Source organism: Neodothiora populina (assembly GCF_041146345.1).
Source record: "Neodothiora populina strain CPC 39397 chromosome Unknown canker_contig_3, whole genome shotgun sequence".
NCBI lineage: Eukaryota > Fungi > Ascomycota > Dothideomycetes > Dothideales > Dothioraceae > Neodothiora > Neodothiora populina.
In genome coordinates this window covers 1-21,888 of record NW_027191417.1, presented here as the reverse complement: position 1 = coordinate 21,888, position 21,888 = coordinate 1, and the positions used below count along the sequence as shown (strand labels likewise).

Here is a 21,888-nt window from a genome sequence, read left to right as displayed (position 1 = left end):
AATCTAGTCTTGCTGTGGATCCAGGGTGCTCAGTGAGGATTTAAACCAAAACGCAGGGCCCAATAATCAGATAGAGATGCTGTCTACCATTGGATGGCTCGATATCGATGAGGGCCTCTCGGAATCAATCTTCCGACGCTCTGGCTGCTGCAACAGAACCTGATGCATCCGCAAATCTCCCAACGATGCGGCGTTCTCGCAGGGTTTAAACCTCTCGGCACACGATCGTCTTGCGACTCAGTAGTATCATCATCGCCAATCTTCGAGATGGTCGCAATGCTAGTAAGTTCCACAGATTGGTCACATACTACGACTACGATTTGTGCTGTCATATTTTTGTTGGCTCTTCCTGCCAGACTGCGAAAGCTGCGTCGCTCGAGAATTACGATTAATTCAGGATGGCAAGGATTATTCAAAGCTGTCAGTACTGTCCTTCTATCTACCCGTGGGTCACGTCTCACTCGATGGTGGATTCAGAGTCTTGGAATCTCGCTTGTAATCTTACAAACGACTATTGGATAAGTTATCTAGCCCCGCCAGTGAAACATGACAGCACCTTCAAAATGTCCCTGTTGGCTTCAACAGCAGCTGCACTGGGATTAAGCCGTCTTCTCTACGAGGAGCAACAATGGTCTCATCATTCATCTGATCTAGCTACGGTGTATCTCTTTGCAACGATGTTATGCGACCTTCTATACTTGAGCATGCCCTGCAAGAGCACGGAATATATGAATGCTTCACCACTGATAGCTTATCGTTGCTGCATATACTCTGCGCTTCTTATCACAGAGTGCTGCGCGAAGCGTCGAAAGTCAGATACCCTTGTGAAGCACCGGTCACCGGAAGAAACTCATGGCATCTTGAGTAGAGTGTCGTTTACTTGGATAAATCCAATCATTCGTAGATGGTACCGAAGGGTTCTCGTCGTCCAGGATCTACCACCGCTCAGCTACGATCTCAACTCCGAGGTCACCAGAGAGGCAATACTCCGGACCTGGCCCAGACAAGGCGTGTTACCAAATATTCGCGAGCTCTACACACCTCTGATTAATAGATGAAGTCGAAGGAAAGAGTCTCCCCCTCGCTTTAGTGAAATGTATGAGAAGGCCGCTTGTCGCGGCAAGTATACCCAGACTTTTCTTGATAATCTTTCGATATTCTCAGCCTGCCTTGGTTAAAGAAGTGATCAAGTACGTTGAAGGACATCGTGTAGGCACTGGTGGCAACGACGAACAATCTAAGGGACTTTGGCTCGTTGTATCAGCCATATTGATCTACGTTGGCATTGCCGTGAGTTTTGATCCTCCATCAGACCATGGCCAGACGCTGAAGACTCGATCATAGGTCTCGACGGCTATATATCAGCACCACATCAACAGACTAAGACTCATGACCAGAAGTTCTCTAATGAGATTGATCCACGACAACACAATGCAATCCGTCGGCGCTGCTTATGATAATAGTGAGGCTCCTACACTCATCAGCAACGATGCGGTCAATCTTGATGGAGCTGCTGAGATGATACACGAAACATGGGCTCAAGTGTTTGAAGTGCTGATTGGCATTTCTTTTCTCGCAAATCAAGTGGATTACCTCTGGCTCCCTCCTTTTATTTTGATCTATCGTAGGTGAAGAACACAGCTCCGACCCTGAGATTCTAACATATAGATAGCATGTTCATACATGAGTCGTTTTGTTGCAAAGCATCTGCAGCCTCATCAGAAAGCCTGGAGCATCGCGACATAAGATCGTATAGTAGCAACAACTTCTGTAATGCGTGCTGTCAAAACTGTCAAGATGCTTGGGCTACAGCGCCAGACTAGTCATCAGCTCAGCCAACTTCGGACCGAAGAGCTTCGAAAAGCTTCAAAACTCAGGTGGACTATGGCATATCATAATGCTTCTGGTATGGTCCGGACACTGATTGATTTCGACATCATTCACAAAGCTGACTCAAAAATAGCTAATGCGCTTGGGATACTCTCCCCGGCCTTGACTTTGGTCACTTATGCTATACTTTCCAAGGCAAATCGCAGGAACTTGGACACGGAGACTGCCTTCACCACTATCGCCATATTGGGTATGATTACACACCCTGCCAACATGTGATGACGATAGTACCACGTGCTGTGGCTGCCTTCTCAGGTTTTCAACGGATTGAAGCCTTCTTACTTCAAAACTCACGTCGACGCGATTATGATATACTTCCAAACGGTAACCTGGATCACATGCCCCAGACCACAACGTCTGATAATCTCAGGCGACCAGAATCCGCTATCCAGGTTTCTCACCTAGGGATTGATCGACAGCAGCCGATCTTGAAGGACGTGAACATTGAGATAGCCGCTGGATCATTCGCTATGATATCCGGCGCTACCGGTAGCGGTAAAACTACCCTATTACGTGCTATCCTGGACGAAGTAGTCCCTACAAATGGCTCCATCTGTTTGTCAACATGGAAAATGGCCTACTGCTCACAAGAACCATGGCTGCCGTCCGGAACCATCAAAGAGGTAATACAAGGACCTGACAATCAAGACTCTGAAGACTATTATCAAGAAATCATAAACATTTGTTGTCTCAGCCATAACTTTGCTACCCTCTTCGACGGTGATGAAACTCAGGTCGGTAGCATGGGCCAAAAACTGTCTGGAGGTCAGAAATTACGAGTGGTATGTCTTCTGAAGTGCGATGTATGGAGCCGATTTGACCCTCTCAGACCCTTGCACGTACATTGTTCGCAAGATGCGAGATGTGTCTTTTCGATGACATCTTCAGTGGCCTGGATGGCCAGACAGAGCACACCATTTTTCGAAATCTGTTCGGCCCTAAGGGTTTTCTACGCAGATTGAATGCAACGGTGATTCTGGTTTCGAACTCATGTGGGAATTCCTCGAATTCTCTACAACATCCTAGCTAACTACGATGAAGCTCAGTATTTCCACATGGCAGACCATGTGGTGGTCCTCGACAATGGTAGGATCTTGGATCAAGGATCTTGGATTAAGGATCTTGGCGAAACATTAAGATCAAGGTCGCACTCATGGAGAAGCTTACTACGGCCCGCAACATCGACGACGCTGGCGCCATGTCAGCCGATCTCGACAAGGTCAGCTTACAGCTACGAGCAAGAGAGAAAACAAAAGCAGACCTGTCCAGAAAAACCGGAGATCCAGTTCTATATGGTAGTATCTCACCATAATCCCGAGAACAACGACTGACTGAAACCTAGGTTATTATATGAGTTTCATTGCGCTCACCAATATCCTGTTCCTCGTTAGCAGCACTTTGTCATATGCTTTATTCATCAAAATTCCTCAATACTGGCTTCAACTATGGACAATTTCAGCTAGTAGTGATACAGTATTCTACGCTAGTAGCTTTCTGGTAATAGCGGTAATGTCGTGGGTTTCGACTAGTATACAGATGTAATATGTTCCACAGAGATGCCTGCCGCTCCTTTTCACTGAAATCTCGCCAGGTCTGTAGTCATCCGACTTGCTCCCCAGTCCGGAATGCGGTTACACCAACGTCTCCTGAACATCGTGATGAAGTATCTATACCTATTGAGCTTGACCTTGAGAAACATATAGGAATGCTGACTTTGAATAGTGCACCATTGTCGTACTTTTCAAGCACTGATCATGGGTTGATTGTGGAGAGGTAGAGGTCCAGTCAATATCGATGCTACAACTGCTAATGAGTTGTAGAATCAGCCAAGACATACAATCCATCGACAAGCAATTACCGTCTGCACTTCAAGCTCTGACGACCCGTAAGTATCATTTACTGTCTCCGGACAAACGTCAAAGGTTAACACTATTACCAGAGATCTTCAAGCTCTTCATGCAGGTCATCCTTCTTTGCGTTACTGAAAGATGGCTCATACTATTGATACCGGTTTGTACGAGCCTAATATACGCTGTTCAAAAGGTTTACCTCCGTGCATCAAGACAACTTCGTTATCTGGAGACAGAGTCACGAGCAGAATTTTTCTCAAGCTTCATAGAGACCGTGAGTATCCCTTTGCCGAGCATAAGAACTATCGATGCTAATTTGGTAGATCGAAGGACTTGAGACGATACGATCTTTCGGGTGGTCCAAAGCCGTGATACGCGCCAATCACAGGAATATTGATGACTCTCAACGTCCTGAATTTATCCTTCTATGCCTCCGCAGATGTTTGACCATTGTCTTGGATCTCATGGCCGCGATGATTGTCACAGGCATTATTGCTATAGCTGTAACGTTGCGAGACCGTATCAGTGGCTCCTAGGTCGGGATTGCGCTGAACATCATGCTCGTAGCGAACACAACTTTGCTGAAACTTGTGGAGAACTGGACTACACTCGAGACTTCTCTTAGTGCCATTGCGCGCCTCAAAAAGCTCGAAGAGGTCATACCTTGTGAATACAGCAAGACCTCATCCTTAGAACTCCCCAAGGATTGGCCTGCTAAGGGACATATCGAGATTACGAACGTTACTGCATTTTACCAGTAAGTCACTCAGCAGACGACTATATACCAACATACTTACGAGTGAGAACAAAGACCTGGGATTCCTGCCTTGAAGATTGTGAGCTTGATCGTAGATGCGGGCCAGAGGCTCCTCATCTGTGGGCGTACAGGCAGGTCAGCAGAAAACATAAAAAGAAACCCTTTCAACATCAACGAAAGCTGACAACACGCGCAGCGGCAAAAGTACGTTACTTTTAGCACTTTTGCGACTCCTTGTATTGCATACAGGCACAATCGTACTAGATGGCGTCAATATCAAGCATTTAAGCCCGGATTTGCTACGGCAACAGTGTTTCATCGTGGTCACCCAAGATCCATTGCTGTTACCGGATGAAACCTTACGCTTCAATCTCCGACAACTCAGTATCCAATGATGTGGTAATTCTAGCTTTAGCCAGGGTGAGGTTGTGGTCACATTTCTCAGGAAAAGATACGTACGAAATGACAGCGAAATCTGTTGGCATCGCAGAAGTTGGCCAACATCCGATTCTGGATCAAAAGGTGTCTCGTCTTCGACAGCTTTCCGCAGGAGAGTGCCAGCAATTTGCACTTTGTCGAGCACTTGTGAAAGCTGGCACGCCACTATTTAGTCAAATGAAACCTGTGGTCATCTTGGACGAAGTCACTTCTTCTCTGGACGCTGCCACAGAAGTGATCATGCATGATATCATTGACAATGAATTCACTCAGAGAGGACATACTGTCATCATGACTGCTCATAGATTCAATGCCTTGGAGAAACATATGAAGATTGGAAGGGATACTGTGGTACTAATGGGAGACGGCAAGATACACGAGATCATCCGGGACTTGAATCCCACGAATCTACAGTGGCGGAGACGGACGGAGTAGGCGTAGGAAGGAGCGTCCAAACAAGAGCCACATGCAGAAGGAATTCGGGACAAAATGGCGCTCTCATATTCCGCAAAGAGAGGGTTGCTTCGTCGTATGGTCAAGTCAATTGCTAGAATGCATATATATCAGCACCACGGGTCATGACTTTTTCCACAGTACCCCGCTCCCGTAAAAGCTCTTGTCTCAGATCTTCCGCTTCTTCTACGCCAATTGGCCATTTGTCAGTTGCTGCAGCGATCCAATATAGGTACACCGGTCACCTAAGGCGGAAATGCACTTGCCACTAGTCAGCAGGGAGGAAGCACGCTTGGCTTTTTTTATGGGTGATACTGCGATACGAGCACCGTAGGCTTATTGTTATTGGGGAAAACAAAAGACTTCAGCATCATGGCAAAGGCGCGACGCGGTACGAGGAAGGACGAGTTGAGTGCAATGGGCTCTACTTCTACAGACTTGGACGAAGAGATGCAATCGATCGGCAAGACTTGCTCAGTCTGATCGTATAGATCAGCTATAGCACTTGAACATCTATGTTGGTCAATGTTACTGTTGCTGATCAAATACACAAACAGAACGGCGGTCATATTGAATCCCCATCAGTCAATCAGAATGCCAGATTACTTCCATAGTGAATGACCTCTCACAAAATTGAAGAGTATCATTATCCTCGCGCATGCCAGCTATTCGGCTATAGACCCGAATGTCTCAGCACCCGAACTTGGACATGGTCTCATGTCCGGAAAACATTCGACACTGCTTTAAGTATGGATTCGGAAGTGCAGTCCAGTCGTACATCTGTTTACTGACATCTACCTTTGGCAGTATTGTCTCTGAAGCGTTGTAAACATCGCTGCAGCTGATCTCGTGCTTGCTGCCGTCGGCTATGCCACCGCTATGGTCAAACTATCAGTTCGCTTCACATCGCATCTCTGGAAAAATCATGGACGCAAAGCCATGGCATTTTCCGTGTCCAATCGATTTAGTCCCAGTCCATGGTCCGTGGAGTTCAATGGATTAAGGCTTACGGTCAATCCACTTAGTGTTGCCAAATTTGCCTGAGAACGGAAATTGGAAAATATCTTCTAATGTGCTATAGGGCGTGTACTGCGCATCAGTCAATTCGATTGTCACATCTGCTGCCAACGCTCTACCCTCAGCATCAAATCCAGGACCAAAGTCATTGTACTCTGCCATAGTGGTATTGGCATTGACCCTGACATCACTTGCGCTCCACTCGATATATCCACTCGGCTGGATACTGTCGTCAAGGTGCGTGTTTGCAAAGATGCTGCGATGCAAAGCATTCCAAGGACGACCCAGAGCGCACTTGTGCTCTATCTCCAGGCTGTCGTTTGCTTTACGAACGATCGAGTCATGGACATAGACGCCATAATGGTTGGTAAACGAGGTATTTGTGCCTTTCCAGGCAGTGATGCCACCACCACATCCTCGCATTAACAACAGGCAGGACTGCAGCCAGAGGGTACCGAAGCCATACAGGAAGTCGGTCTGTCCGGCGACCGTACTGTTGTACATGTATGTGTTCCCCACCTTGCCAATGTAGACCTGTTTTTGAGGCGTGTTCAGCAATTCTATTCTGGGACCTCGAACGAAAAGCATGGCTTACGGTGTCCTGGTAGCTGTAGAAGCCACAGTTATAGAAACTAGCGTTAGCATAGCTGACGCTCAGTGCTAGACTAGGACCGGCAGAGTAGGGCCGATAGTCGTTGACAAAATTGAGATTGTAGGCTTTAAAATCGGTGTTCCCGAAAGGCGTGCTTACAGGTACTGTGTTACCAGTGGGCCCGCTGCCGGTCAAAGAGCTGTTTAAAGTGGGTGCGACGGTCAGAGTAGAAGTATACGCATTGTCGTAGTTGCCTGTGCTTGCTGTACCAGTTGCATTGTGCCAGATGATGTTGACGCCGTTTTGCGCATCATCGTTGTGGTATTTGGTTTGGCCCAGTAGAGTTAAGGACCCCGATCGTGTGATGTTGACCTGCTCAGTGTAGTTGCCGGGCAGCACTAATATATAATAAGGCACAGTGTCGTTGGGGATACTGAGCACTGCAGACTGGACGCTTGTAAACTTTTGGTCAGGACCAACGAGCAAGGTGCCTTGGGGACAACCTTGTAGGAGGGGTTCAGTAGGATATTGGCATTCGCCTCGATCATAGGCATGGGTCGTGCCTAATAGAAGAGAGAACAACAAGAGCGAGGACTTTGAAAGGACCATTTCGAGTGATCTACACAAGCAACAAAATCTACAGGATTTTACAGCGAGAGCATCTTTTGTATACCTTACCGCAATTCAGATCATAGCGGCAACACACTACATATGGAAGAGGCATAAATCGCTCCCGCGCCGAGCCGGATATATTAGTGTTAGTTCGAAGGGCATCTTTCTGCGCGATGTGTATATTAGCTCTTTCTAGTGCTGCGAAGGGTCAGTCAGAAGTCAGAGGTGGAGGCTAGGTAGTGTGGGATAGAGGGGGCGATCTGCAGGCTAAGAAAAGATCCACCAATGAGCGGTGACCATGAATATTCGGTAAGCGAACTCGCCAACCAGGGAAGTGTGCAGTCGTTGTACAGTACGAACCCTTTGCTTTCAATCTGGCAGAGCAGATTTTCTAAGATAGATTCGTATCCCGTCGTTAAGAGGTATACTCCAGCAATCGTGCGATTACGTCACACGACAGGACTTGGATGGAGTTGATTGGATTGCTATTCTTACGAAACCATTGTAGTCCCCAGTCCGCCATCTGACAAAGAGACGTGTTCCTAAAGTCATACAGCAACGTAACACTTTTCTTAGCGAGACCTTAAATCTGTGACTCGAAGATGCGATTGACATGTTTTGTCAACACTGGGCCTGTATCCCTCTAGTCCAAGGTACCCGGAATTTTCTCTACCTTCCGCAGTGCTCGGCAACTATCCACGTGCTTAAAATGTTATGCGGTAGACGCCATTGACGCTCGTGGAGACTGGTCCACTATAACATCGCCCATTGACAGAGAACGATCTGTTATCTTGTATGCGGATTCCTAATTGGGCTCCGCTCTTGGATGTTATGAGTGCGCTTGTGATCTGGCCGTTCGACCAGGTCGCGTCAACCTTGAAGTTACCACGAGTTCTCCAACCTTTGAAAGAGCCATTCAGTAGTTGGTTAAGAAAGACATTGCTGGCCCGATATGTAGCACATTATTGTGCGATTGGAGAAGCATCTCGTTGACTGCAGAAACAATACCAAAGTTTGCATCAATCTGGAACGTGCTACTCGTAACGGCGAAGAGATTGTTGTACATATAGTCAGTCATAAGAGTCAGGATGTTGCTCGCAGCCTGGTTTCCTTGCAAGAGACGGCCATATTGATGAGCAGCCCAGATTCGTGACCAGCCTGTTGACCCGGAACCTTGATTAAGACGGTAATCAAGAGCGTTTTTCGCCGCATTTGCAAATGATGTGTTTGTGAGTGGCGAGTATTGATTTCTTGGGTGCAGACCAATAAGGTTCGAGAAGTGTCTATGTCCAGGCTCAACTTCTTCATAATCCTCAGACCATTCGAGCAATCGCCTTGTGTTTGTGCTGATGTCGGTAGATTTGAGCTTCTTGAGGTATTCTGCTGCATCCACGACGCCAGAAGTAGAGCCAACAGCGTTCGATAACTCAATAAACCCGTTGTACAAGTACCATACAAGGGCGCGATCAGCTTGGGAAGACTTATCGATTCCAGTTTGATCGCCAGAATTGGTTTTACCGCTAGGTATCTTGTACGAGTTCTCTGGAGAGTTCGATGGATAGGTCACATAATAACCGTTTTGGAGTACCGAAAATTGGTTGAATAAGGTTATTGCCCCAGTCAGTAGTGGGAGAGCGGTTTGCTTTGCAAATACTTTGTCTCCTGTAAAATGAAAGTGCTCAATCGCATGGAACATTGTCCATGCGGCACCCATCGGCCATATGGTCCATTGAGAACCAGCATCTTGTGGTGCACAGTCTCCCCAGATGTCGGTATTGTGATGACACATCCAGCCATCCACGCCATACATGGTACGTGCGACTTGTGACCCCCGATTCTGCATTCGAGCGAAGTGATCCCAGAGGGGCTGCTTGACCTCGTCAAGATCATTCATGTCGGCCAGCCAGTAGTTCATCTGCAAATTGATGTTAATGGTATATTCAGAGTCCCATGTAAAGATTGAATCTATCATTCCATATGCCGTGCAGGTTGGCAGGCAAAGTCCCGTTACGACTGGACGAGATGAGCAGATAGCGGCCATAGTTGTATGCCAATGCGAGTAACTCGGGGTCATCATTGAAATCACGTACAGTCTTGAGGTCCGCGAGTCTCTGGTCAGTTGGCTTGGTTCTGCTGGTACTTGGTCCGACACCAATCGTGAAGGAAGCACGATCGTAGAGGTTTTTCAAGTCGCGCACAGCTTCCATTATAATTGTGCTGTACTTAGCTTTCTTCGCATCGGCCAATCGGTTATCGAGTAGCATTTCATAAGCTGTTTGACCGGCTGTATTGTACAAAAGGGTTTCAGCGTCCCAGTATAGATAGACCGAATCTGTACCCGAGACTCTGGTAGTATTCGCATCGGGTGTTGAACTTGAACCTCCCTAGGAGTCTAGAAGTAGTTTGTAGGAGAATGTATATCCATTATCATCGGCCCCGCTGCCCCTGTGCAGCAAGCCGGGACCACTTGTCGTTGTGGCACGGGAAGACAGTCCACGATCAAGGCCAATGTCAAGATCGATTGAGCCTGCTTGACTCGCGCTGAACTTGAATGCAAGGACATTTCGTGCATTGCTTCCCACAGCCTCGCGGTAGTAAGTAACACCGTTGAAGGTGTAAGAAGAGTTGGCAATACCAGTGCTGACGTCTAAAGCACGTTGATGGTTTGTGACCTTGTCATGGCCGGTTTTGATTGTCATGTATGCTCCTGGTTCGTACTTTCTCTGGGTGATCGGAATACCAACCATGTCATTGAGCCATCGGTCACTGGCTAGAGTGAGCTGACCGGCGTCCATCAAGCGGCGGACCTCAGGAAAAGCCTGCTGGGCTCGGGGGTTCACGCGATTTGTGAAACGACCATTGCAAATGGAGTCCTCGTTCAATACAATGATCTCGTCGGTTGTCTTCCCGAAGATTGTCGCTCCTAGTCGACCATTGCCGATTGGCAAAGTGTCCACCCAGGACGGTGCGGGCTGCTGATACCATAATACCTTCTCTGTCGCAACAGCGAATGGTACGGAAACTGTCGTCCACAAGGCAATCTGGGAGATTTTCATCTTGAAACTTCAGTCTTCTTCGAACTCGACTTGAACTTCAACTCAGGCGAATTGAATCTATCTTTATAGGCCGCCATAAACTATCATGTAACATCGCGGGGTTCCCTACATCACTTCCCCATAGGGGATACGGTTCGTTACAAACTCAACTGATATTGCTATACCTGGAGCATAGATAATAGTATTCCAATCCGTCAAAATTGGCCTGTAGGTTATGTGATCACCATGCCCTGTAATGGGTTGTTGATCAGTCATCGACTTATTAGTTGAGTAGTTGCCGACCACTTTTGGCTAATGAAACAGTCAGGCATTGATGACCTTGTAAGGGCAAAGATCATCCAGTATAAGCTCGAATATTTACCCCGACCCCGCACAAATAATGCTGGGCAGAAAGGGTCAAGAAATTTAGGCAAATATGGATAATAGAATAAGAACTCTAAGGTCTTGCGACAAACAGGACTGCGGCACGCAATATAGCACATAGCCTCGCCTATCAGATCCCTGATGGCATTCGTGCTCAAAGAACCTATACCTTGATCGCGAGAAACCACCAGCGATCTTCCGCGGGCTTGAAAGTGTGAGCGCTTAGACAAGACGATCCGAACGTCAGCGTCGAGTTCGGGGGAACACACCCATAGCAACGACTGGGCAACACTGCAGAGTCACAAAGTGATAGCTACATCGAGGATCCATGAATCCAATTTTGTTATTTTTTACAAAACCTTGAAGGGTTGTAGGAGCAATCATCATTCTCCGCCTTCTCGGCGTAGGATGGAGTGATAATCGAGGACTCCGTGCCCTGCGAGATGGATCAATTCACACCCGGTTCGGGAAATGAAGTTAGTGATGACCGCGGGACTGCGTAGCCAGAATGCTCGTAATGGGACAAGTTGCAGTTTCTATGCAATGCACGACGCGAGCGAACGCGGTCGTCCAGGACCCCACGATTTTCACAGTACGAACCTGTCAATTTGCTTTCAGACGTCTGCAGCGGAAGAACGCTTCAGCAGAGCATATAGCACTGTTCTGTAGGCTTTCTAACAAGAGTTTGAGATCTATTATGCCCAACTCCTAAGACAATTTGTACTATAATTACGGTCCTACACATGTGTCGTCGAGAGATGGAGTGAATATGTACGTTTCGGGTCCCGGACCCCGACTTTGACAACCAAACATCAGGACCTGACGAAGCTCTGAACTTCAGCATAAGAACAGCAAACTGATTGGAAGATGGTCCCCATCGGTTGCGAGCCAAGCAAGATGGATGTATGGTCTGTGGTATATTGAGTCTAAGCATGACAGACATGCTAGTCCCTTGTTATGTGCAAGGCTATTCTTACGCAAAGGCTGCTCTCAGAATTGGTGTGAATATGTTCTAAAAGGCTGTACGTTGATGCAAAATGAGACATCTGGAGGTATTCTACCGAAGTCCACCACCAATAATCAGTGATTGGCCCTAGTCGTTGGTCAACATATGAGTCCCCCAGTGATGGCAAGGATGTCAACATACCGTAGCGAATCCCGTCTTCGTGTACATCAATACTGCGTTGGCGACTTCCTCTGGCGTGCAAAGTCTACCTAGTGGGATGTTGTCCACAACACCAGGAACACTATCTGCCGAAGGCAGCAAGCCAGTGTTGCCGACCATGGCAGGCGCGACATCGTTTACCGAGATATTGTACTGTGCCAGTCTCGAGGAGAGGTTCTTCATCATGCTCATAAGACCACCCTTACTTGCAGCGTAGTCTGTCCACAAGTCAGTTTTCGATCCCTCGCACTATACATCCATTTGAAGATGAGCAGGTTCCAGGATAAAAGGCAAACTGACGGCAACCATTGATCCCAGCTCCGTATGCAGCAATAGAACCGATGAACACTATTCGTCCCCATATCTGATCTCTCATGCCCTCCACAACCCCTTTCACTAACAGAAAGCTCGCTCTAAGGTTCACGTTGATGGTATGTTCGAACTCTTCGAGTGGGATCTCCCATACGTTCTGGATGCGAACTCCATACCCTGCATTTGATACCAGTATGTCGATTGTGGCACCGTTGTGTGCAGCTACCACTGCTGGGCATAGTCCTGTAGTCTGATCAATCGAGGACAAGTCACATTTGTGAATGGAGATGCGCAAGCTCTCGCCGTGGGCTGCATGGAGTTCTGAGACCAAAGCCTCGACCGGGACTAGATTAGAAGAGTATGTCAAGGCAAGGTGTACACCCTGAGCTGCCATCTCGCGAGCGCATGCTGAACCAATTCTAATAACAGGTTAGTATACAAGAAGTTGCTGTCCGTCCCATCTCGAGTGACTAATGTACCCTCCCGATGCTCCGGTGATAAGCGCTAGCCTTCCGCTCAATTGGTTGTCGACTTGATTCGCCATGTTGGTATCGGGACGATTGAAAGAAGTGATTTGAAAGTTTTGCTTCACAGTGTTTCGCAGGTTTGTGAGGAAGCTGGAGAGATCTATACTACATCCATTAAGTGACATATTCGGATGTCATTTGCCGATGGGCGGCAAGCGGTGGCGTCTGCCGGATCGGCTTGATACAAACTGCCGGGTTGATATGATACGTGTAGCACTCTTGCCCCTTCCTTGTCCCAGATGCTGGTACTGTGATTCGGCACACCACCAATACGACGCTACCCCAGATGTTCTCAAATCAAGGATGGAAAGCAGCCAATCATCGTCTTCTAAGCGCTGTGAAGTTTCAAGGAGCGCTTGGTGGCGCGTTAGTGCCACGTGGGGCACTCGAGAGATCTGTACATACCTGATGCCGTTGGACTCTCAAGTCAATGGAAGCTGCAAAGTCCAGTTTTGTAAAAGGCCCAGATGACCGTCCACGTGATGGTGCAAAATTTGAACTTTATATCATCTCTTACTAACTCATACTACTCAACATAAACAGATCCTTGTAAAGGGTTCTTGCGACGCGACATGTCTTTGCTGAAGGTTTGTGCCGCTGGAGCTGCATCGAGACCAATCGTGTATTTCTCATTGTAGAGTTGATTAAACGACCCATGATGATCTGCATGGGCTAAAGAAGCTGGATATGCAGAGAAACAATACGAGGTATTAGTTGATGCTCTATACTGAGCTGTATGTACGAATATTTATCCTTAGGTCTTAGTGACACATTAACATTCTATTTTACTAGTCTTCCAATCTTTATCCAAGTAACACACCCTGGAGTTCTTCACTGATCTTGGCTACCAAGAACCTGTCCTCGTTTAACAACGAGATTTCTCCCTCATTAGCGAAGCAGAAAGTCACTACGCTGCTAGGCACGATTATCTTGCCTGACAGAGTGCCGTCGGAACCCTGTACATTGAGTCTGTCTTCATAGCCAGGATATATGTAGCCATCGACGTCACACTTGATACTGTTAGGGACTCACGTGTCTGCTATCGTAGGGACGCGCCGAATGGCAAGAAAGTAAGATCCATGTGGCTCGTTGCGGGTGGAGATGTCGATGCCTTCGTTGAGCCCATGGTGATACACGAGTCCGAGAGCTACAAAATCAGTCAATTCTCATACTCCCAGCTTTTTTATATCAATCTAGGCTCATGGAATTGGAGCTTGTGAATTTGTCACATCAAACGCATGATCAGTGCTCGTATCGCAAGACTCTGTTTCAATGGCCGATATCCTCAACGATATTGTTTCAAAGACCGACAACGCGGACGTCGTAACGTTCGACTCGTATACCAGAGATGCAAAACTAACTCCAGGCCAAGATGCCGGAATTTGTCGTATAGACAATAGAGATGGGGCTTAACAGGTGCATACGATGAATATTGTGGTTCTCGATCTCTGCGACGAACGCTAAATCGCGGCATCTGGCGGTTACCAAGTCTGGGCTTGAGCGCAGCTGACAGAACAGGCCTTGCACATGAATCTCCGCAAACTTAGTTAAGCATCAATCCCCGAATGCGGGGCTCCGCACGCCTTGTCGGTAACCCACAAAGCCTCTTGTCGGTGATCAGAATTCGAGCAGCATTTGAAATCCAGGGGGCATTCCCTGGATCTTACAATTCTATTAAAGCTCTCTGATTGGCATACTAATTCCTTTGAGATTGAACGAGCACGAGCACATCTCTCCTGGCTCATTCACACGACACACGGCATGGCCATCATCGAAGTTCAGGGCACTGCCCTTCTCTACACAGTCACTACCTTGACTTGCTTGGGTTTTCTGCTCATCGGCTACGACAATGGTCTGATGGGGGGTTTCGTTGGCGGCAAATCTTTCACCGAGACAATGGGCATTGACCCGAAGTCGAACTCGGGCAACAACATGATTGCTTTGATCGTCGCTATTTACGAGATTGGATGTTTTGTGGGTGCTATGACCACTAGTGTGATCGGCGAGAACCTGGGTCGACGTAAGACCATTGGAATTGGTGTCATCGTCATGATTGCTGGTAAATTCAAGAGATATGCTGTCAATAGCGACTTTGGCTGATCAATACTGCTCCAGGCGCTATATTACAGGCCACTGCGTACCATACCGGGCATATGATTGCCGCCAGAATCGTTAGCGGCATTGGAATGGGTTTCGTCAACTCCACCGTCCCGGTTCTTCGATCTGAATTCAGTCCCAAAGCCTCGCGAGGAAGATATGTTTGTGCCCAACTGTCGACACTCAACTTTGGTAGGGATCTATCGACTTCGCAGTTGGAATTCGCTTGCTTATATTATTGCAGGTATTATGATGGTCTACTGGATCGATTATGGCTTCTCCACCATTGGAGGCGGAAAAGAGTCAAGCTACATTTGGCGGGTCCCGACCATCCTGCAATGTGTATGCCTTATTCCTATGCTCCTCATTCTGTGGATCATTCCGGAAACACCTCGCTGGCTTGTCTCTCACGACAGGCATGAAGAAGCGCTGGTCGTATTGCGCCGTCTTAATTCAGGCAAGCACACTGAAGATGAAATTGCTGCTGCGCATAGTGCCATTGTTGAGACTGTTGCAATCGAAATGGCTGTCGGGTCGGGATCATGGAAGGACTTGCTCCGCAATGATGGTAATAAGTTCTTCTATCCAACGCAAGCCTTCACATTGGCTAACGATCCTGCAGGGATTCAAATTCAACGTCGTCTACTTATTGCCTGTGGTATCCAGGCTTTCCAGCAGTTGGGCGGCATCAACGCCATCATCTGTGAGTTTCCTGTGTGGTGAATCCATGAGGAGTCAATACTTATACCAGTCAGATTACTCCGCAACTCTGTTCCAGAACAGTCTCGGCTTCGATTCCCATCTTTCAAGCTTGATGTCAGGCTTTCTCAACACCTGGTTTTTTGCGGCCTCGTTCATCCCCTGGTTCCTCATCGATCGTGTTGGACGTCGACCTCTCCTTCTCTCTATGGTCAGCGTCATGGCAGCAGTCATGGCTGTTCAAGCTGCTTTGATCTACCAGGTCCAGAACAATACAATTGTCGCCCACACGGCCGGTATCGGTGCAGCAGCCATGCTTTTCATCTTCCAAGGTGCTTTCACAATAGGCTTCCAGGCAACCGTCTGGGTCTATCCTACAGAGATTTTGCCTATGAAGCTCCGTCAACGTGGATCTTCGCTTTCTACGGGAGCTAACTGGATCTTCAACTTCCTTATTGTCTACATCACTCCTCCAACTATCAGGAACCTGGGGTGGAAGACTTACATTATCTTTGCTGTACTCAATGCAACCTGGGTGCCAATTATGGTGAGTCATATGTAAAATGGACAGCTTAAGGCAGGAACAAGATTGGCTAACATCATAACCATAGTACCTGTTCTTCCCTGAGACACGTAAGCTCAGTCTTGAGGACGTCGACAAATTGTTCTCGAAGGGATATATCAGAAATGGCATCCAAGCTGAGGAGAAACGCGACGACGTCGAGTACCGTGTTGAGCATGTTGACAAGGGTCTCTGAGCTGTAAGGGACTGCGGAGAAGCACGAGATAAAGCGAGAATCTCTCGGCATAAATCGTGGATCGGCCTTAGTACCATGAAATTTCGAATTGGCATAATCGATCTAGCTCTCTCTTAGTCTCTCTCGTTATAAATTGTCAGGCACTATATACTATCCGAACTATAATCGCAAGATGCAAGAGCTATGTAAGATATTACAAGTCTTACTATCTCCGAATTCATCTGATAAAGAAGAGAAGACATCTTCAGTAGTAAGTAGTCAGTTCATGAAGTCTTTCTGCGATTGTAGAATGCAAATTTCTTCTATAAGGTATTGTACCCCCACAAGTAGAACAAATCTGAGAGCCATTGACGCAAAAAATTTCACAAATGGTCCTGCAATAACCATATAAATCTAGGAATGTCAAGTTTTTCCAAGTACGAATTTCAGGCAAATCCAGCGAATATATATGGATAAGTCTCTATCGAAATGATGCGATCAACTCCGGAGCATGGACGCTCGATAAGTATCTTTCTTTATACAAGAACTCTGAGATACGGTGCTTGTGAGGTAAATTTTGTTTGCTGGATCTTATCACGTACGGATCCCGATATTGATGGGTCAGTCTCGCGACATAGTAACAACTTTGTCCAAATGCAATCTGCACTGCTGTGCCAGTACTTTATGACAAAGTTCAAGGTTTCCTACGATCTGTTAAATAGTGTCTGTCATCGATCATACACAACGAGATTTCAGCATCTTGAATGTCGCCTGATAGCTGTTGCGAGCTTTGTCCGGATACAGAAGTGCATGGATGTCACGTCCTATCGATGTCCGAGTCAGCTGGGTAGAGCTGAGAATTGAGGCTTGAGCATTGTAGTTGTCTACGAAACCTATTCACTAGACTGGTTATAGAGCTATCAATTGTAGGGAAAGTTTTTACTCTGCATAATCGATGCCTCAATCCCAGCTAACGTGTGTAATGATCAGATGCTCTGGAACTGAATACGAAGCTGCACGCTATGTGAACCTGTTGAATACACGCTCACTTGCGTGGAGCCCGACGAGGTTGAGTCAGCCGACCATGTGTCTCCGGCTCCGCTCTCAAGGTAAGAGCCGTCTCCTACAAAGACAGTAGCGCTTGAAGAGGTGACAGAGGAGCTGCATGTAAATGCATTGCTTACAATGCCACAATAGCCCTTCGAAGATTTGAGCGTGAAAGTGGTTTCAGTCACGGAGTTCACGGTATATGTTGCGCAAGTTGCGGACGCCAGCCATGTTCCGCCGCTGATAAGACAGCCTTCGGTCGCACCTGAGCTCGTTATGACGTTTAGATAGCCTTTTCCAGAGAAAGTACTGCCCGTCGATGTTCCAGTAACTGTCGACAGGGTCGTTGATGCAGCAGTCGCCGTCTTCGTGGTGGAGGTCGCGGTCTTGCCGGATTTAGGTAGGTATTTGACTCCAGTGGACGGACATGTTGACTTTGAGCCATCAGGCGAGGCAGCCACAAAATCCCCAGTCTGCACACTCCCCTGCACGTGGAAGCTGTACCAAATCTCGGTGAGGGCACTGCTTGTGCAACCAAGAGTGACTTCTAGATTATCGTGATGAGCGGAGAGCGCAGCTTGGATTTGCGCCGATGTATACGTCTCAGTGCTCGACGGAGTGATGCCAGCTGCAGCTAGCCACTACGAATAGCGTTAGCTTTCAGCAACATGATAGAAAAATACTGGTCTTATTACCGTGTACGATGGAAGCGTCTTGAAGAGGTCAACAGTCCTCTGGAAAAAATCTGGGACCTCTTGCGTGGCGACATAGCCTGCATAACAAGACGGCTTCAGAGTACTGATGCAGGTCCCGTGTTTGGACCACTCGTGCTCCCAGAAGCTCTCATCGTTGCCTTGATAATCAGGCCAGTACGTCTTCATGTACGAGAGAAGGTCAGTCTTCTCAAACTTTGTCAAAATCTGGGTAATGTTTGTGTATGCACGGGCACTATCGCAATTGGCATCATAGGTGCCATCGCAGTGGTCAGGCCTGCAAGAAGATGAGCGTTCAATGGCCAAGACTGAAGAATTCAGTAATCCTATTTACCAGAGCCCATGAATAGTCCAAGAGTCGGACGGTCCAGTACTAGGGTCGGTATCCCAGAATTGGGTTTGCAGCAGTTGACCACCAGGAGCGTTGAAGCAGCAAAGGTCCTTCACAACAGTCGTGTTGCCGCAGCTGAGCGGAATACTACTAGAGCAAGTTTCGGAAGCAGCAATTACAGATGTAGCTGATGAGATCGCGAGGACTGCGGCGGCAGCGATGCGCATGAGGTTCTGGTTGGTCATAGTACAAAGATATGCTGAGACACTGACTGATCTAAGCAGTGGATTGATAGAGTGTAAGTTATTCGTCTCTCTCCAAAATTGGCAAGACACTGGCCCTTATATATTGTTGGAGTCTTCTTTATGATCGCCAGGGGTGGCTATAGTCAAACATTGATTTGATCGTTCTTGCGTATACGACAGTCCTAGCGCCAGCTTTCCCATGCGAATCCGAGGCGGCACCCGGAGTCCGCCGTTAGGTACAACATGTCAATAATACAGGGAAGGGTATTGATAGAACGATAGCTGCACGCACAACAAGAATATGCTACTTATTCAGACTTTCAAAGCTAAAGATTGGTGTTCGCTTTGTTATCGGAGATTGTGGCGTAGTCGATTCACCTCGGTTAAGTATTACCTAGCCATGAAGCTTTCTTAGAGAAGGCTTGGACCTTCCTATCCTGGCTTGACCGAGGTTTCCCGCGGGTTAGCGTCTTCCCTGACGCGTTAGTCGTTGGCATGCCTTTATCTTTCGAATTTTCAAACTATGTGATCTGTGCATGCGATTGGCTGGACGACCCAAATAGCGGTATAAGATAGGGAGCCAATAGCTGGATATAAGCTGTTTGCATCTGAAGGAAAGTTGTGACCAATATCTCCTATTATTGAATCTCGCAAAGGTCGTGTTCGCAACTGAAAACCATCGATGGACCTACAAAGCGCGTTTCTCAAAGCTTCAACCAACTACTTCGACTTTTCTCGTCTGCTAGGACTATCGATGGTTATACGTTGGACCACTGTCTTATTAGCTGTCTACAAACCTCATGCTCGATGTTATTGTCACGTATTCAATACAGCCTGACCTTGTTATAGCGATACCGCTCGTGTGTGTTAGGGGAAAGCCCTAGGAATGCTACCTAAAGGTCTACCTAAATACACGAAGGTTTCTTTAACCATAGGTCAAAAGGGTTCGAGCCCTCGGGCCCTTTTTCGACCAATCAGATTCGCCGAAGCTTTTTGCGGGGGGGACTTGGGGGAACTTCAAAGACGACCCTCGGGCCCTTTTCCCTTCGTACGCCGAGATCGTTCTTATCCACTCGTCGCCTGAAGCCGAAATCTGGACAGATGATAGAGTAGCATAGCATCTAGCAGATGCACGAAGGGTTCCGTCGTACGACCTACGCTCGCTCTGTCATCTATCATAGAAGAGGGCCGGTTCTACGCGCACAACGCGCGGGCGAGAGCGGGCGCTATACACCTTAGCTCTCTCGACCGCACGTTGCGCTAACCGCTCCAGGCCGGTCCGTACGACACCTGTACTTAACAAAAGGCTTAGGTGGCTAAGTGCGGTCTGTCGTCGCAATGTCTTTAACCTCGTACGGGATTACATACCGATCGCAGTGGGACTGCTTCCTACCCAGTATTGATTGATTGATTGATTGATTAGTCTATCAAGCTATTCACGGTCTTATCGTCCGTATGAGCTGTCCAATGTCGTTCCCTCGTTTTCTTGTCTATCCAAAATCATTAATTACCATCAGGGCTGATGGTAATATTCACTGTTAGTGACCAGAAATACTTAGGGATTGAGCCCGCGCGTATTTCTCGTACTGGGGGGCTGATGGTAATTATTTTCGACCTCCTTGTTAAGGATTGGTTGTGAGGCTACTACGAATAATAGTCTCTTCCTGGGTTGGACTCGTGAAGAGGAGTATCAAGGCACACGTGAAGAGGTAATTCCAATCACTGGTAACGAATATGAAATTGAACACAATGTTCCATAGGGGAACATTGTTTACTGCTATATACTTCCTGGTAGTCGGCATCATCCTTTGCTCTGGCTGCTCTGTTGCTCTCGTGCTCTCAAGAAGGAGCAAGGGATCACCAGGATCAGATGGAGCAGTCTGTCACTATGTCCTGCTCTCATGCCAAGCCCTAGTGTGGGGTTTTGCCACAGAGCACCTTTGCTTGCACGGGCCACTTCGTGGTTCAAGTAGGTCTGCCGAGACCGGATCGTAACACTCCTGATGGTAATTAAATATCTTTGGTCAATACTCTCCAAATTTGGACAGCTTTGTCGCGAGTATCGTACGCGTCCCCTGCCGAGATTTCGACTCGATATATGCATGTTGTGGTGGAGTTATGAGGTGGTGAAAATGAGAGGTTTTCAGTTTGGAGTTCTTAAGTTTTAGCTAAGCGACCCCCCCCCCCCCCACAGTACTCGTAGCTGCTAAGCTGCAGATAAGTACCACTTCTTCTTAGCATACAGACCTTGTCCTGCTATACAAATAATCCTATCTATTGCTATGTCTTGTCTACGTGAACTTTGCAAGTCGAGTAATATATGCTTTAGTTGCAGCTTCGAATTCTTTCATACAAGCACTGCAAAGATCGCGATTCTCTTATGACCATGAGATCTCTACTGCTATACGTTTAGTAATAAATGCGCCGTTACACGAATTTACGCTGTGTCTATCCTGTGCGTTAATTAACACTATAACATCACTCTGATTATCTATAACCGAAGGAGAGGCCACTTCTTCCTTATTATAGTCAGGGTTTGGCTATTTAATTAAATAGCCTCGAATATTCGTAATTAAGAAGCGACCGTCCTCGGATATCCTTTACTTCTTACTTCCATCCTCTTCCACCTATTTAAGTGCAGTTGAGGCTAAAGTATCTGCTCGAGATCTCTTACCACAGGCTCGAACTTTCTTAAATTTATCCGACTGGAATAGAGCAGACTCGACTAATAATCGACTCTCCTCCTCTATATCTAGCAGCAATTAATCATAAATTCGCCTATCCTTGTTCGCCTTGTTTTGGGCAACATTTATAGTAGAAGCATTTATAGGCTGTAAGTATAGAGTTTTAAGCTTTCTCGTGCTTGATTTTCGTCTCTCCTGTAGATCGGTACGTAAGAAAATCTGATTTTTATATGCTACTAGCGCCTTGTTTATAGTGTTATATTAACCCTGCTAACAGTTTCCAGCTATCTGTTGTAACAATTC

The 21,888-nt window shown here is 47.2% G+C and overlaps 5 protein-coding genes across 5 annotated transcripts; 2 read left to right on the top strand and 3 right to left on the bottom strand.

The window, feature by feature from the left end:
• Positions 1-1,098: 1,098 nt before the first annotated feature.
• AAFC00_004431 (uncharacterized protein) lies at positions 1,099-1,746 on the top strand (the record flags this gene model as incomplete). The annotated part of the gene is made up of 3 exons (XM_069348165.1): positions 1,099-1,290; positions 1,345-1,624; positions 1,673-1,746. 3 exons carry the CDS (start codon positions 1,099-1,101, stop codon positions 1,744-1,746), a joined length of 546 nt encoding a protein of 181 aa, XP_069196484.1.
• Positions 1,747-6,387: 4,641 nt separating this feature from the next.
• On the bottom strand, positions 6,388-7,606 carry AAFC00_004430 (uncharacterized protein; the record flags this gene model as incomplete). Its single annotated transcript, XM_069344070.1, has 2 exons — positions 6,388-6,939; positions 7,001-7,606. 2 exons carry the CDS (start codon positions 7,604-7,606, stop codon positions 6,388-6,390), a joined length of 1,158 nt encoding a protein of 385 aa, XP_069196483.1.
• Positions 7,607-12,085: 4,479 nt separating this feature from the next.
• On the bottom strand, positions 12,086-13,049 carry AAFC00_004429 (uncharacterized protein; the record flags this gene model as incomplete). The annotated part of the gene is made up of 4 exons (XM_069348164.1): positions 12,086-12,121; positions 12,176-12,411; positions 12,494-12,924; positions 12,985-13,049. The coding sequence occupies 4 exons, from the start codon at positions 13,047-13,049 to the stop codon at positions 12,086-12,088; spliced, it is 768 nt and encodes a 255-aa protein (XP_069196482.1).
• A 1,744-nt stretch (positions 13,050-14,793) lies between these two features.
• Positions 14,794-16,586, top strand: AAFC00_004428 (uncharacterized protein; the record flags this gene model as incomplete). The annotated part of the gene is made up of 6 exons (XM_069344069.1): positions 14,794-15,091; positions 15,148-15,321; positions 15,374-15,697; positions 15,752-15,832; positions 15,885-16,375; positions 16,440-16,586. 6 exons carry the CDS (start codon positions 14,794-14,796, stop codon positions 16,584-16,586), a joined length of 1,515 nt encoding a protein of 504 aa, XP_069196481.1.
• Positions 16,587-17,551: 965 nt separating this feature from the next.
• On the bottom strand, positions 17,552-18,901 carry AAFC00_004427 (uncharacterized protein; the record flags this gene model as incomplete). Its single annotated transcript, XM_069344068.1, has 3 exons — positions 17,552-18,253; positions 18,308-18,602; positions 18,660-18,901. 3 exons carry the CDS (start codon positions 18,899-18,901, stop codon positions 17,552-17,554), a joined length of 1,239 nt encoding a protein of 412 aa, XP_069196480.1.
• Positions 18,902-21,888: the final 2,987 nt, after the last annotated feature.